General features: G+C 34.9%; 4 protein-coding genes across 12 annotated transcripts; 1 reads left to right on the top strand and 3 right to left on the bottom strand.

The window, feature by feature from the left end:
* The first annotated feature begins 460 nt into the window (after positions 1–460).
* LOC140970960 (transmembrane 9 superfamily member 2-like) lies at positions 461–2,918 on the top strand. Its single transcript, XM_073432977.1, has 5 exons — positions 461–813; positions 928–1,047; positions 1,154–1,314; positions 1,641–2,121; positions 2,524–2,918. Exons 1-5 carry the CDS (start codon positions 620–622, stop codon positions 2,591–2,593), a joined length of 1,026 nt encoding a protein of 341 aa, XP_073289078.1. The 5' UTR covers positions 461–619; the 3' UTR covers positions 2,594–2,918.
* Positions 2,919–3,188: 270 nt separating this feature from the next.
* Positions 3,189–7,650, bottom strand: LOC140970956 (pre-mRNA splicing factor SR-like 1). 5 transcript variants are annotated; one of them, XM_073432968.1, is made up of 6 exons: positions 7,548–7,607; positions 7,204–7,247; positions 6,780–7,088; positions 5,373–5,453; positions 4,407–4,478; positions 3,189–4,308 (listed from the first exon to the last, which is right to left on the bottom strand). In XM_073432968.1, exons 3-6 carry the CDS (start codon positions 7,068–7,070, stop codon positions 3,523–3,525), a joined length of 1,230 nt encoding a protein of 409 aa, XP_073289069.1. In that variant the 5' UTR covers positions 7,071–7,088; positions 7,204–7,247; positions 7,548–7,607; the 3' UTR covers positions 3,189–3,522. The 5 variants fall into 5 exon arrangements, 4 of the variants coding, with proteins under 4 accessions (XP_073289069.1, XP_073289068.1, XP_073289070.1 ...); XR_012174229.1 differs by lacking the exon at positions 7,204–7,247 and adding an exon at positions 4,848–4,900 and having other exon boundaries at positions 4,150–4,308; positions 7,548–7,650; XM_073432967.1 differs by lacking the exon at positions 7,204–7,247 and having other exon boundaries at positions 7,548–7,644.
* Positions 7,651–7,759: 109 nt separating this feature from the next.
* On the bottom strand, positions 7,760–10,110 carry LOC140970959 (microtubule-destabilizing protein 60-like). The gene is made up of 5 exons (XM_073432976.1): positions 8,995–10,110; positions 8,822–8,904; positions 8,693–8,752; positions 8,487–8,581; positions 7,760–8,089 (listed from the first exon to the last, which is right to left on the bottom strand). The coding sequence occupies exons 1-5, from the start codon at positions 9,023–9,025 to the stop codon at positions 8,017–8,019; spliced, it is 342 nt and encodes a 113-aa protein (XP_073289077.1). The 5' UTR covers positions 9,026–10,110; the 3' UTR covers positions 7,760–8,016.
* A 129-nt stretch (positions 10,111–10,239) lies between these two features.
* LOC140970958 (cytochrome c oxidase assembly protein COX11, mitochondrial) lies at positions 10,240–13,285 on the bottom strand. 5 transcript variants are annotated; one of them, XR_012174230.1, is made up of 9 exons: positions 13,125–13,285; positions 12,759–12,895; positions 12,257–12,581; positions 12,110–12,162; positions 11,607–11,679; positions 11,382–11,486; positions 10,765–10,845; positions 10,403–10,690; positions 10,240–10,367 (listed from the first exon to the last, which is right to left on the bottom strand). XR_012174230.1 is itself a non-coding variant. In XM_073432971.1 (8 exons), the coding sequence occupies exons 2-8, from the start codon at positions 12,839–12,841 to the stop codon at positions 10,589–10,591; spliced, it is 822 nt and encodes a 273-aa protein (XP_073289072.1). In that variant the 5' UTR covers positions 12,842–12,895; positions 13,125–13,285; the 3' UTR covers positions 10,240–10,588. The 5 variants fall into 5 exon arrangements, 4 of the variants coding, with proteins under 4 accessions (XP_073289072.1, XP_073289073.1, XP_073289075.1 ...); XM_073432971.1 differs by having other exon boundaries at positions 10,240–10,690; XM_073432972.1 differs by having other exon boundaries at positions 10,240–10,656.
* Positions 13,286–15,376: the final 2,091 nt, after the last annotated feature.

Raw genomic sequence — 15,376 nt, 5'->3', positions numbered from 1 at the left:
AGTGAATTAATTCACTAAAGGTATAACTTTTCTAAACATCCTATGTATGTTTTGTTAAGACCATACGAGTGTCCAAAAATTATTTTGTTTTTCAAAATAAAATAAAAATTTAAATTTTCGCTGCGTTTTGGGCACGTAGAAAACCGAGATCCAACGATGCTTTTCTTTGCAACCAACCACAACGTTAAAAAGAATCCAATCCAACCTTACGAGGTGTATTAGACAAGATGCGTGGAAAAATGATTGGTTTTATAAAACAACAATATTAAGGTATATGTAACTCGGTAACGAGTAATAAAAACTGAACATAATTTACTACTTCGTGGTAAAAATTCTCAAATGTCTACCTTAATTAATTGTCAGGGAACATAAATTTTTTTGGTCTACCAGTACATGTAAGGTCCTCAAAGGATTACTATTTCTAAATGTACTATGATGATTTGCCATCTGGGGTAAAAAAAGGAAAATCTGATCCCAGTGAATTCAAATTCTATCTATTCAAGCACACCTTCATTTTGAAATTTTTCACAACAAAGATCGTGTGATTGAGATTAATGCACGAGCAGACACAAATGCCCTTGTAGACCGAACAGAGGATAAGGAAACTGCTGTAGAGTTCATGTACTCTGTAAAATGGAAGGAAACAAGCACTCCTTTTGAGAAGAGAATGCAGAAGTATTCACAATCTTCTGCAATGTCCCAGCACTTGGAAATTCACTGGTTCTCGATAATCAACTCCTGTGTGACAGTTCTTCTTTTGACTGGTTTTCTTGCTACTATTCTAATGCGAGTCCTTAAGAATGATTTCGTTAAGTGAGTACGATCTTATTTGGTTTTGCTTTATATCTACTCTTCTCGGTTTGAAATTTCTGACTTTCTAATGTTTACAATAAGATCTTATTAATGTAAATATTTTCTCATGATGAGGAGACAATTGAAGATCAAGAAGAGACTGGTTGGAATTACATTCATGGTGATGTTCAGGTACCCCAAATACAAATCTTTGTTTGCCGCATCTCTTGGTTCTGGCAGCCAGTTGTTTACCCTGTAAGTATTAATCCGAGCTATTTATTTCTGAAATCTATCTCAATCCTACTGATTTCTGATCACATATTGTTGAAAGTTCTAATTTCAATAATCTCTGACGCCGCAGCACATTCTTCATTTTTATCCTTGCATTGGTCGGTGTGTTTTATCCATACAACCGTGGAGCTCTATTCACTGCGTTGGTTGTCATTTATGCACTTACGTCTGGGATTGCTGGCTATCCTGCAGCCTCTTTCTATGGCCAACTAGAAGGAACCAATTGGGTATGTATGGGTTGTATCACCTTCACTCAACAACCCTTTTTACACTATGATGCTGTTGTATGACCAGTTTTCCATCTCATAAACAAGGGTAAAAATAACAATGCAGGGGGTAATTCCTTTTTTTATTTGTATCTTAAAGTTAACAAAAGGAGAGAGGGACTGAGTGTATAGATGCTGAATTTTAAAATGTTTGAAGTTTAGAGTGAGCCAAAGTATACCCTATCTATAAATATATATTTCTATCGATTCTGAGAGAAGAGGGTGGCTATCCCAATCAGCCCCCTTTTGGCTCTGCATTGACCGCTCTGATGCTATATTCTCATTTTGCAGGGAATCTATTGTTGACTGGAAGTTTATTTTGCGGGCCCCTATTTCTTACCTTCTGCTTCCTTAATACTGTTGCCATTGCATACAATGCCACTGTGGCATTGCCATTCGGTACTATTGTTGCCATTTTTCTTAAATGGGCTCTTGTGACATCCCCATTATTAGTCTTAGGAGAGATAGCTGGAAAGAATAGCAAAGCGGAATTCCAAGCTCTTTGTCGTACCACAAAATATCCTAGAGAGATTCCGCCACTACCTTGGTACCGTGGAACTCTGTCTCAGATGGCAATGGCTGGATTCTTGCCTTTCAGTGCCATACATATTGAACTCTATTATATATTTGCCAGTGTGTGGGGACATAGGATCTATACCATTTATAACATCTTATTTATAGTCTTCATCATCCTCTTGATCGTTACCGCTTTTATTACGGTGGCATTGACTTTCTTTCGGCTTGCTGCTGAAGACCATGAATGGTGGTGGAGGTATGACCTTTTTTACTAGTCCCTTCATTTTCTTTCCACACACTCATAAAATCAAATTCTGCAACCAGCTTAAATGACTCGGTGTCTCGTCGATTTTGCCTATCGTACTTGAACTGTATTAAGACCAATAATTTTCGTTCTTCTGTGTAATTGCTTTATGTGGCACAACAATGCGAATTATCACATATTTTAGAAAAAAATTTGAATCATATTATCTCTAATTCTATGGTCTATTACAAAAATAAACATTTGTTCAATCCTAAAAATTTTGTGATGGACCAATTACTTACAAATTTCTTTCGTTGGAAATTATTGCATGTTCTACAATATAGCATAACTTATTGATATGTTCCCATACTAGATTCCACGGATATTATTGTTTGTTGATGGCTTATTCTACAGGTCCTTTCTATGCGGCGGTTCGACTGGGCTGTTCATATATGGATGCTGTTTGTATTACTTCTACGCATAACGCACGCTCCGATATGTCCGGCTTTATGCAAACTTCGTTTTTCTTTGGATACATGGCGTGCATTTGCTATGGCTTCTTTCTCATGCTTGGGACTGTTGGATTCCGTACTGCACTCTTTTTTGTCCGACACATTTATGGTTCGATTAAGTGTGAGTAGTAAGACGAGCTACTGGACTTCATTGTACTCCAATACGTTTTATAATATAGTCAGACATTTTGCTGTGGAAGAGGAAAGCGAGGGGCAATAGGACTTTTCAAACGTAGGTTATGATATCTCTTTTACATCGCCATTCTTGGAAACATATGTTGAGATTTATCATCGTATTTTAGGAGCTTTGGTATTATACCATATCTATACTATTTCTTTAACAAATTAAACAACAATATGAACACAAGTAAAATCTAGCATAGTAGCAAATGATCAAGAAATTATTATCCTTTGATGATGAAAATGCTGATCATATATAATTTCACCACTCCACCAAAATTTCGTCAAACGATAAGCGTTCATCACCCTGATGAATCAGCTAATTTGACCGTGTCATCCAAGCACGTTATCTCATAAATTGAATCGTAAATAGGACAAACCAGGAAGGAAAAAACCAAGAAAGAATGTCATAAAATAGGTTGTATACTCAGGTACCATCTCGTTACATGCCCTGTTCGAGAGAAAATGCTATTAATATAATGAAAATAGCACACTAAGCGTTATACATTACAGATGAATCCCTTCATTCATTACACATCAACGCCGTGCCAGGCTGATGTTCACTATCCCTCTTCATGTCTGAACAACATTCATTTTTTTTCCAGGATAGATTGAAATACAAAGCACTAGAGAAATTCGAAATGCACCATAAAGTACAGTTGACAAGAACATAATCCAAACTCAACTCATGCCGGGTGGTTCCCAAAATAATTTATGCCCGTTACCTCCACGTTGAACCACCAAGTCTGATCACCTCCTCAGTACCACTAGGCCGGCTAGGACCCCTGTCTTTGCCTGCATCCTCCTTTTGGTCGTTCAAGTCACCATATAGATCCTTAAGTTTGGCTAAATTACTAGATGCAGATGCCTTTTCCCGATTTTGATCATGCCCACTCCTTTCGTGAATGCTTTGACTTCTGCTCCTGCTTCTGCTACGGCTCCGACTATGGCGAGAACTACCTTCTCGAAGACGATGCACTTCATTTTCGCTCCTTTCATAATCCCTTCCATAGCTATCTCTGGATCTTCTATCATATTCATGCCTCCTATCTCTATCTCTTTCCCGCTCTCTATATCGGTCTCTGTCCCTGTCCTTATCTCTCTCATGGTCCCTGTCACGATCACGGGAACGATCCTTATTCCTGTCTCTTTCCCGCTCTCGGTCTTTGTCCCTGTCTGAATATTCTCGATCTGACAAATCACGGCTCTGGCCCCGATGGTGATTGGGGGACCGTCTAGAATCGGCGTCTCTATCATACGATGGAGTTATTGTTCGGCGAACTGGAGATGAATCCCTAGTTGATGCACGGTGTGGAGCACGCTGACCAAAAGAGACTGAAAGGGAAGCTTTGACAGAAGGTGGCCTCCTGGCAGTCTCCTCAGATCCACGAGTGGACTCACCAGTAGTTCCACAATGTTTTGATGGCAGTTTCATATTTTCAAGATTTGTCACAATGGTTCGCAAAACTGGAACAGGGATCCGTGGGAAAAGAGTGTCAAAGTAATACTGCATTCAGAAGTAAATAGTGAGACGTGGAAGCTTAGCAGATGATGGAGAAAATTTTGAGGCCACAAAAATCAAAATCATAAGATGTTGCAAATAACCTGTCCAAGAAGCAAATCGCGCACATACACACCCATCGTGGTCATTCGGCCGTTTGAACCAGGAGAGAATTCCTGTTGTTTAATAAGGAATGTCCACAGAAATCAGCTTTATCATATGGCGACACTCAGCAGTGTTAAAATTGGAAGATATGGAAACAAAAAATAAATAAACTAGAGCACATACAGAGCAGCGCCTAAAGATGCCACTGTAAAACTAAATGACAGTTTCCAAGAAATTTTCATCCGGAAAAAAGATGTCAGTTCTTCAAATCCATTAAGTCAGCCCCACCCCAACCCCTTAACCTACACATGCAACACGTTATAAAACTTTACAGAGAACTGGAAAGTGTCGACCACTTGATTGACAAGAATTTTCACCACTGTATCCCAAAAATAACAAGATCTTTGTTAAATTATGGTTATCACACAAGGACAGTTCACCTGCACAAGAATCACGCTGATGCACCACGGCGGGATTGAGAAATCCTTCCTTCCTGAGCCACAGGGTATAAGAAACAAAACAGAAGATTCCCAAATAAAAGAAACGCTCTATCCACACTAACCCACAGAGAAATAGCACAATCTTACTAGTAAGCAGTGCTCAATATCATGTTAACTGAGGTGTGCAAATCAACACTAAATAAAAGTAAATGACAGAAACATGAATTACAGATTTCCAAAATTGATTGTTAAATAAAGTGAGACTTTTTAAAAAATTTCATCGGCAGACATTTGACAAATGATCCTCCAAGACACTGTTTAATATTAATTAATATCAATACATATGGACTAGATATGTAACCAGCCATCGATCTGAATTCATCACTGCAATTTTCCAGGCACATTATGCTTCACGAAATGCCACAGTAAATATGTGCAATTCATCAACTTAAATGGTATGAAAAAACTCATAATCACAGAAAATACATAACAAATAATAATCGAGAAAACGTGCAATTTTCACACCTCGTCGTCTTTTAGGTATGGTTCGTACCAACCCCATAATGTCTTTGAATCTGCAACATATCTTAAATATAGAAATCCAATCTGCAAAAGAAAATGTGTACCTTTGTCATCTCATTAAATACTCTGTGATGCAAAAAATTTAACCGAGTGTAAAGCTAGGTGCTAAATTTGGAACAGGTGATGCATGATTTGTGCAGTTGAAATTTAGTTTAAAACCCAGCTATGCAAGATAACAGGTTAACTAATAATAACCCGTGTTCAGAATACATAATTGCTTCGTAATTACTTCCCATGCTTGGGTATTAATCTAAGCATACAAACATACATAGAGCTTTAGTAAATGACAATGGAGCCAATTTAGCAACAATATATCTCTTAACTTCGGCTCTGATGAGGTTGAGTACAGGGACGAGTGGTATCAGGTTTCGGATAATGAAAATAGGGGCTGCTGGTTGGAGCCAAACATACACCCTACCACATTTGAATTCCCTCAGTTACCGTCTCAGAAGCGATCTTTTTGTACAACTACATGATACAAGTTGCACTACTGGAAATCCGAGTAAAATTTGCTCAAGAAACACACTGGAAAATATAGGTGAGCATAAATAATTGATTAATACTTCCTTGTCTAAATTCCCTCTTCACTAGCATTCAGGTTTGTTTTTCTTTAAAACTTCCAAGAACAAAAAACAATTCCCTATTAACTGCTTTGGCACTATGGAAACACCAGATTCTCTCCTCTACGCCCAATAGTAAGTCCACCATCACACCTACTTTTCACTTCCTAGTATATTTTCCATAAGCTTGTTTAACTTTAATTTTCTAAAGCTTCCTCAGCAGCCTCCATTAGCAGAAAATGGGGTTTGAGCCAGGTTTGCTGAAACTGTAATCTATCCTGACACCATTCCACTCAATCACCATTTGGTGTTAATGGAGACCGCTGAGGAAGCTTTAGAAAATTAAACCAGAAGGTGACATAAGAAAGAATTATAGGTTTCTGTTTTTAACTTTTTGGGATTGAAATCCCAATTAAAACTACGATTTGTTGACTTGAGCTTGTCCTAACACACCACTCTCGTTCTTTTTATATGCTTCATAAGAGAATCGAACCAGAACCTAAAAGTGATTTTTTTATTTATTTTGATTTCTCATTGCCTATTATCCTACCCGCATTAAGCAGATTAAGCATGAGGAATGAATCAGATGTCAATTGAATTTTAACAAAATTTGATCTGAAATTTATTCTAAGACCATTACAAGTCTCTTGATACAGTGAAATCAGCCTAGCGGCGCCTAGTCCCCGCCTAAGCTCTAGGCTCGCCAGACCAGCGCCTAACAAATTTTAGAACCTTGTCCGACACAGAAAAGGACTTTATACACACACACACATGCAAAAAATCTACTTACAGCTCTTATGTAAGGAGAATCTGGGTGCTTCAACAGGCCATGCATTTGTTTGACGGTGAGTTTCATCGTAAAGAATTTGTAGAGAAGGCAGAATGCAGTTGAAGGCCCCCGACAATTGCCAGTCATCCAAGGTTCCACATGTGTCACCGTTGTATAAATCTCATCAATGACTTCATGATACGTTTTCAATCTCAAAAGGTCTCGAAAGTAATCAGAAGAAAGTATATTCATGCACAGCACCTTTTCCAACAGTAGATCAATTGATCTCCCAGCTGATTTAATCTCAGACATCGTAGATCATTCAGTTGCCTGATCAATTCACAACAAAGCCATAAAGTTTAAACATGACTGAATCACAAATTGGGGAAATAGAATGAAATTGTTCACTCAAATGTAAAACCACGAACAAAAAAAAGAATTTAACCTGCAAAATCACAAGAATGTCGGGCTTTTTGACATCTATAACGCTCAATTTAGCCAAAAAAACTTAAATATAACAGAAAGATTATCAAGAAATGTCAACAGCGCGTTTAAATTTACACAAATCGGCAATCTTGAAATTTAAAATCGAATTTTCCTCTTCAAATGTTCGAATAGTCCCGCGACCAAACGCAACTGTGTTAAAATCCAACACCACGTAAAGCTCACATAATTGCATTCAGAATGCGAAAAAATAAGTTAAGAGCTTACTATCATATTCCTTCAAGAAATTATGCTCGATTCGACAAAAATATTATTTGGAGAAAGAAAAATCAAACGTTTTCTTACCTCGAAGGAATGAACAGAAGAGCGATGGAGAAAGTTCCGCAACCCTAGGTGCGAAATTCGATATTTCTTAATAGTTGGGCCAACAACTTACCGTATATCCAGGTTTCGATTGGGCTGGGCCCAACCTAATATTGATTCGATCCTCGTGCAACACATTTCCAAGGATTGTGGCTGAATCTGTCGGTATTTTAATTTAATTATTATTTGAGATAAATTTTCCATATTACACTTTTAATTTTTGGCAACAAATGAAGAAGTAGCTGAAAATATATTATCATGTTTTTACAAATTAAAGGCGTTAACAATATATTAATTATCTCACAGTTGAAGTTAAGACTGCAATATGTGTCTGTTTTTCAAACATATATAAAAAAAAACATAGAAACAAACTTATAATCTCGTATACTAGTCTGACTTATTCTTGTCGAGTTCTTCGGGATCGATTCATGACGACGATGATGAATGACCCTTAAAAGTAGAGAACTTGACTGTAGTTTTTGATAAAACTTGGATCTCGAGGAATCGTCAAAGGCCTTGTCGATCTGCAAACAATTAATAGCAAGCATGATTTTAGTATAGATATATTCTACAATATGCATGTTCAAAACAAAAATCTTGGTCTGGTATATACTATTTCTCGTTTAAAATGTAACTTTTTTTATATTAAACCGATTTTCATATCCATCCATACGAAAATACGAAGTGATAATATTTTAAAATTTGTACTTAGAAAATTGGATATTTATTATAGATTTTTAGTCAATTTTTTTATAACATAAGAACCCACAACCCTAACTTAGTAACCTTCACGTTAGCTAAGTAAATCGTACTGGACAGACTTTGTGCAACATGTTTGTCGGCGTTGGTGTGGGATTCAACTAACTCAAACAACCTCTTTGAAGCATTTTTTAGTCAAAATTCTTGTAAAACATGGCGTACCTTTGTGGTGAAAAAGGTTTATCAAAAAGAGGCATGAGTTGGGCTCTAGGTATCATGTTCCTTCTCATCATTCGGACCTCTTCCTCTTCTATTTTCTGATCTCAATCCAAAATTACAATTTTTTTTAATAAATCTTTGCAATAAATTAAATGTGACAATCAAGACAATTAATATCACCATAATTAAGACTAATAGTTATAACATACCTTGAGCAGCTTCTCCACTTGTTTCTTCTGTCGCTCCATGATACACATCTTGATTGCAACCTGTTACATTAATTATATTAACAGTTACTTAAATCATTATGCTAAAAAAAATGAAAACTACTTACTTACCGAAGAATTAAAAATAGATCGATGGACTGCTCTTTGCTGAGTGTGGAGTCTGAATTCCATAGGTTTTGTACTTTCTTTTATCTGAAATTATTTGGATAATCTTTTCAGATTGCAAACAAAAAATCAATATCAGAATCTTATGTTTATAAGATTAAGTAGTAGAATACTCTCCTTTTGAGCAGATTTCCTGTTTGGACTTTCCATGATGAGTAGTATCTTTAATGGAGTAACTATATGTATATGCCACCAGCCTAGTGTCAACTAAAATGAACTATATATATACTTACATTTGAAAGAGTTTGGAGATTTGTATGTTTCCATAATGAATTTATCAAATTCTGTTGCTCCATCACCACCATCTTCATATTTTTTTCATGCCATGTTTTACCAAACTATCTGATTGAGTTTCATTCTCATTCTGTATATATACACCATGTACTCTTGAAAACAACTATAACGCATACATATGCTTATACATAAGGAGATACATCAAAGGACATGACACTGGTTCGCCTGCACAAAAAAATTATATATATCTATATATATTGTATGTATATAAAGAGCAGAAGAAGAAGAAATCCCACCCCTCCTGTCATGTATACACAAACTTGCTGTAAAGTGCATCGTAATTTTCCAACCGTTGTCTCTTCAGAAGTGAATGTATGCATATAGCTACGTCATTGGATGTTTTATCTAAATATTATGTTACTTTGCTCGACTTCCAAACGTTGGAGTTATGTGAGTTCGTTTTTCGAGATATCTAATGATATTTTATAACAACTTGAGTTAATCATTTACAAATCTATCATATCACATAAAGCAATCGATAACCCGCTTCTGTCTTAATACAATGTATATAATATGAAAGTTGCTTTTGAGTGAACTTATGTTTGATTCTTACCTCAGGGATGGATACCAACCGTGGACATGATTAAAACTGTTGAAGAAAATTATAATGGTAGAAACCGATTCAATACTTGAGAATGCTTTACCATGTCCTCCTCGAAAAAAAAAATAGAGAAGTTTTTCTTTTCCGAATAAATGTGTGAATTATTATTGGCTAAAAACCATAAATAGTCCAATCAATGGTAAATTTTAGATCTGGCACGTAATTACGTAGCTCGACAAACAAAAAATCAGATGTGCCACTTAATAATGTATTTATGTCAAATGGGTTGTTAATGGCTACTAATCAAATGATAGAATACACATTAGAATGCTGTCATGTAGTTAGGTCACGATTCAAATATAAACCTAACTGAAATGCTTGTAATTGAAGTTAATTACGAGCATTATAATAAAATATTAGCATGAAGCGAATGAAATTGAAGAAAATTTACTTGGCAAGCAACCGGATTGGTGTGATACAAACTACTAGAAACCAGAAATTTCATGTTATTTATAGGGCACAACACTAATGGTGCATATAAAGATGAATATTTATTTATATATATGTGAGATTCATTTATATGTATTTATAAATGTCTACACTTAAATGCACATAGGGTCATCAGCTTAGAATTTACATGATCGAACGATTCTCATACTCGTAAATCGAATTAGCTGATGTTCTAATTCGACGTTTGAAACGATAACACGATTTATTGCCAGAAAAGTGCGTGATTGCAATTGACAATTCCAAAGCACTTGATATGTTATTCATCATTCGTTTGAAGTTCAAAACCGGAAACCTCAAAATTTAGACTCTCTTCGGAATCATTAAGGATACCGCAACACCTCAGATATGCAGATGAAGTATCAACACTCTTATTCCTCGGAGACCTTAAAAAATGTGTAAGACAGAATCAAGTTGTTGATTCCATCCATTTTAGGATCTGTTTCAAACTCGGGATCAATGTAAAAGAACACCTAAGAATCCATTGATACAAGTTAACAAGGTTGTGGTATCAATTGTTGCGGGAAGAGAAAAGTATAGTGCTTACTGGCATGTCAATCTGTTCTCCAGGAAGAAGCCGTTGTTCTTCAAAGCAGAAGCATTGTATTTTGTTGAAGTAAATTGCAGCCTGAAAAATTAATCCATAGATGATCGAACCATTTGTTATGAAAATACCATAACCTCAGAATCAAGGAGGGAGCTATCTAGATGGAAATTAAAATGGGTATCAGAAAACAAAATAAAAAAGGAGCCACGATTTTTCGCAGGGAAGGTTAGGCTGTCTTCACGAAATACTGTGTTTACACATGCTTATATCTTTTGTGATATGACAGAACTGTCAATACTTCTAAATGTTATTATTTTTATTCTTAAATATTAGGATTTAATCGACAGAAATAAAAGATTGTCGCGCTGTCACAAAATAAAAGTCATGTGCCTGCTCCTGAACCCAAATATGATTCAAATCTCAAACAAAGGGATGGATCTCAGCTACAATAAGTCGGCTTACTAAACACAATGAAAATAAATTCGAATAAACAAGGTCATTGAGGGCCTAGCAACTACGACAGACAAATATATTATATAGTATATACACAATACATGTGTGTGTTGAAAAATGACAAACAATTTCGGTAATAAATTTCAAGCCTCAAATAACTTTACCTTCATTGGAGTGACATTATATGTGGATATACCAGTAATGGGAGTTGGACTTTTATTTTCAGCGGTATAAAATGCAAGGGCGCTCTCTCCTGGCTTAACCCTTACCTGTAGTCCAATAGCCAATTATTTAAAGGAAGCAAATTTCTACTGAAAAACACTACTCAACTAGCAAAACCAAACAGCTAGTTGCCAAGAACATGTTAAATATGTCTATAACATAGGCACCTCTCTCTGTGTTGGAACAAACTTCCAGGGCATTCCATCAGCCACATCAGCATTGAACTGCACAACAATCTCCCTATAAGCAAAAGAAATAGAGTTCATCCAAAGATAATGAGGAAAACATTGAGCAACTTGCTAGACATTTTTGTATGGCTATGAAAAATAAGAAAGAATGACAAAAGAGCTCACTTGTTCCAAAAACAAAATTATTCTAAATATCTACATAAAGATCAACACGACAGCACTATATGACTGCCGGTACTCGTTTTGGGATGTTCTAGGTCGATGCATATCAATCCAAAATTTCAACTTGATTGTCCCTATAGTTTTAGCCAATTGTGTAATCTTTTAGGAGCCTACTTGAGGATAAAATAACAAAAGAAACAACTTATCGTGAAGCTTAACATCCCTATTCCCTCCTAAGTACTGCCCTTGGTAACAAAGGCTATTCTATTCAACCATTTCACAAATGAGACACAGTTACCATAAAGCAATAATAGACACACCTAGATGTTATGGTTCCATCTTTGACATGACGAGCAATCTTTTCTTCAACGCTCTGATGAAAAAAGAAACACGTAACAACGCAGATCTGACCAAAAACAATCAAAAACAAAAGTTGAATTACAGATAAATCAATCAAGATCATTCACCTCACGACGCTGAACAGTACCTCCATAACCAGTAGCTTGACAAAACCTCCTATACAGTGGAACTGCAGCATAAGTACACCCCACCATAACGAAGACTAACCCCGTCAAGTACAAAAGCATCTTCTTGGATTTCTTGTCTGTGTTGGCATAGGTAGCATAATGTCGACCAAAAATAGAATGGGACTTTTCCAAATTATAACTCCTTGGTTTACGTCCACAATTTGACATTAAACCACGAAATTCATAACCAAATCTTTGCCCACATATATTATTACTAGCATATCCAATGAAACAGCGTCTTGAACCAACAGCTTCTTGTAGGTGCCTGGTTGGAAGAAAGTCGTTAGGATAACAATAAGAGCTAATCATGTAAATCATTCATCTAAACGATCACCAAAACACGAGCTAATCATGTAAATTATTCATCTAAATGATCACTGGGGAAATATAAGCAAAATTTCAGTTCTTAACGAAATATAACACCTTGTGCTATGTTGAATACCTGGATAAAAAGCTGGCTTGATGAATAGGATAGTTAGCGTCAGAAAATAAACGGGTTGCTCTGGAAAGGCGAAAAAATGTCATCCTGGGCAAGCTTCGAATGTTCTTTGGGATATATCAGAATAAATTTAACAGCATCTGCAGGACGCCAACGACAACAAAAAAACCCATCAATTTTTATTTTCTAAAAAAAATTCGGGTTTATACCATCCTTTTGACAAGATAACAAAAAATTCCTTTGAAACAAACAAGCAGCCGAATCCGCCGTAGGCTTAGGAGTAGGAGGAGTTGGCGAGGAGAGTTTCACCGGATCTGGAGTTGCAAAGCAGCACCAAAAGGGTCAACGCACAACCAAATAGAACTATACCTCATAGTAGCATATCTTCCCCGTGCTCTCGCGATCAAGCGCCGCTGCTTGCAGCACGGTTCTTTGGTGGCGTTCGACGGGGATGAACAGCAGGTTGCTGCAAGGAAGAGGACAATGATATCTACCTTGGGCTTTCTTAAATGGGCAAATTATGAATTGTGGTCTTGTTGAAGTTTATGTTCGGTATTTTATCTAAATGGGCCTCCATTTACTCAATTTACATTTGTTGAATTTTGACGGGTTTCCCTTTTTTGGGCTGATGAACATTTAATGATCGGCCTTCGGTGTCTGTTTCTATTAACTATGTTTTAATTTTTGTCTAATTGAATTATGTAATTATTATGAAATGATAAAATTCTACTTAAGTTTGGGCTGTAAAATTACTATTATACCCTTACCGTTATTAATTTTTAAAATCAAAATTTTTTTATATGGTAAAACTGTACATGCAGACAATACGTGTAGATTACACTGGTATATATCGAGTCTTCACATAAAAATGAATAAATGAACTATATTTAGTGAAAAATTAAATATCATGGAAGATACATATATGCTCAAGAAATTCAAAATAAAATATCTTTCTGACAACCTAATTTAACGTTTTTGGTCCTAATTCCAGAAGTTTCTTGCAAATTTTGGGGAAGTACACACCTTATAACTCCATATTTGAAATTATTATGCGAAAAATTAATGGCTGTAAATTTCTAGGAAATTAAACGGAAAATTAAATAAACCAATTTAGAAAACTACAAGTCTTTCATTTTCATTCCAATTTCTTTCCAAGGAAATTGAGCATATCATCAAATCAACTTGTTGACCAAATTGAAATTAAAAAGAATAAAGGATTGTGATCATAAAATATAAATTCAGAATAAATAAAATCGAAACCAAGGTATTTTTCAATTTAAAACTATTCAACTCTAGCTAATGCCATTTGTTTTTGTTTGTTTGTTTTTTTTAAACAATATTTAACTATTTTTATAGTGACTCTGTCTGATGAAGAAATTCAGGTCTAAAATAATTAAAAGTGATTTTTTTTGTCCGAACTCAAGAAATTGTTAGGAAAATAACATGAACGTACACGAAAACTGGAAGATTAGAAAAAATACAACGTTCTTTCCATGCATGTCAGTAGTCTTTCGTTTTCGTTTAATAGAGAAAATTATACAGTTGACCCAAGATCAAAAATGTTTATGTCAAGAAATTAAGAAATTGTGAAACACATGCATAGTTGTAGTTCACACCATAGATGACGTCTATTAAACATTTAGATCAATTAATTAATTAAGAGGAAACAGTTTTCAGTTAATTATTAATAATTTTCATGGGTGCCAAATGGAAATACTTATAATAAGCTTAAATTATATATTAAGAAAAAATTCAAAAAAAAAAGCAAAAAGTTCTATAAATTCGAGCATTTGTCGTTTTACCTAAAGCTATATTCATTATTATAACGATGTATCCTCAATATTTTAAATTGTACAGTGACATTTGATGCCATCCCAACATGTTAATCATGAATGTGTTGGTTTTATTCGATTTATTATTATTGTTATCGGAAAGTGCTGAGAAAATCCAAGGCAAAATGCATGGCTTGATATATCGTAATTGTTTAAAAAGTCATACAATAATTAAAAAGACTTGGATTGTGTAAGTTAATTTAAATAGAGTATTAAAACTAAAGTTAAAGTTGACTTATACCGAATGCTTGTACTAGTAGCTCGAAATATAAAATATATTTTTGTTCATAAAATATAAAAAGACTCCCAAATTATTAAAATAAATAGATAATCGATACATTGTTTTATGATGTGAATTTCATAATAAAAAAATTAAATTTCTGTTGAAAAATTATTTTAAAATGTGTTAAATATTTGTGTTGAAAATGTGAATGTTGAATGTTGAAAATTAGGTAAAATTAGGTGTTGAATATTGAAAATTAGTGTGTGATGATGTAGGTAATGATGTATTTTATTTTTGGATTATTTGTAAAAATTTTCTATAAATAGATCTCTCATTTGTGAAGAAAATCACAATTGAGTTGAGAGAAAAATATTATAAAGTGTGTAGTGTGATAATTTTGAGAGTTTGAGATTTTTACTTTTTACCGTAAATTTTTACTTTTTCACAACACGTTATCAGCACGAAGCTCTAAAAGTCCTCCATATTTTTCCAAGCTCCGAACAGAAGAAAAAGGTAACAAAAGTAATAATATTTATTTTACTGTTATTTATTTATTGTTTATATAT

This window comes from Primulina huaijiensis, chromosome 2 (assembly GCF_012295235.1).
Source record: "Primulina huaijiensis isolate GDHJ02 chromosome 2, ASM1229523v2, whole genome shotgun sequence".
NCBI classification, from domain to species: domain Eukaryota; kingdom Viridiplantae; phylum Streptophyta; class Magnoliopsida; order Lamiales; family Gesneriaceae; genus Primulina; species Primulina huaijiensis.
This window is presented reverse-complemented; position numbering and strand designations above follow the sequence as displayed.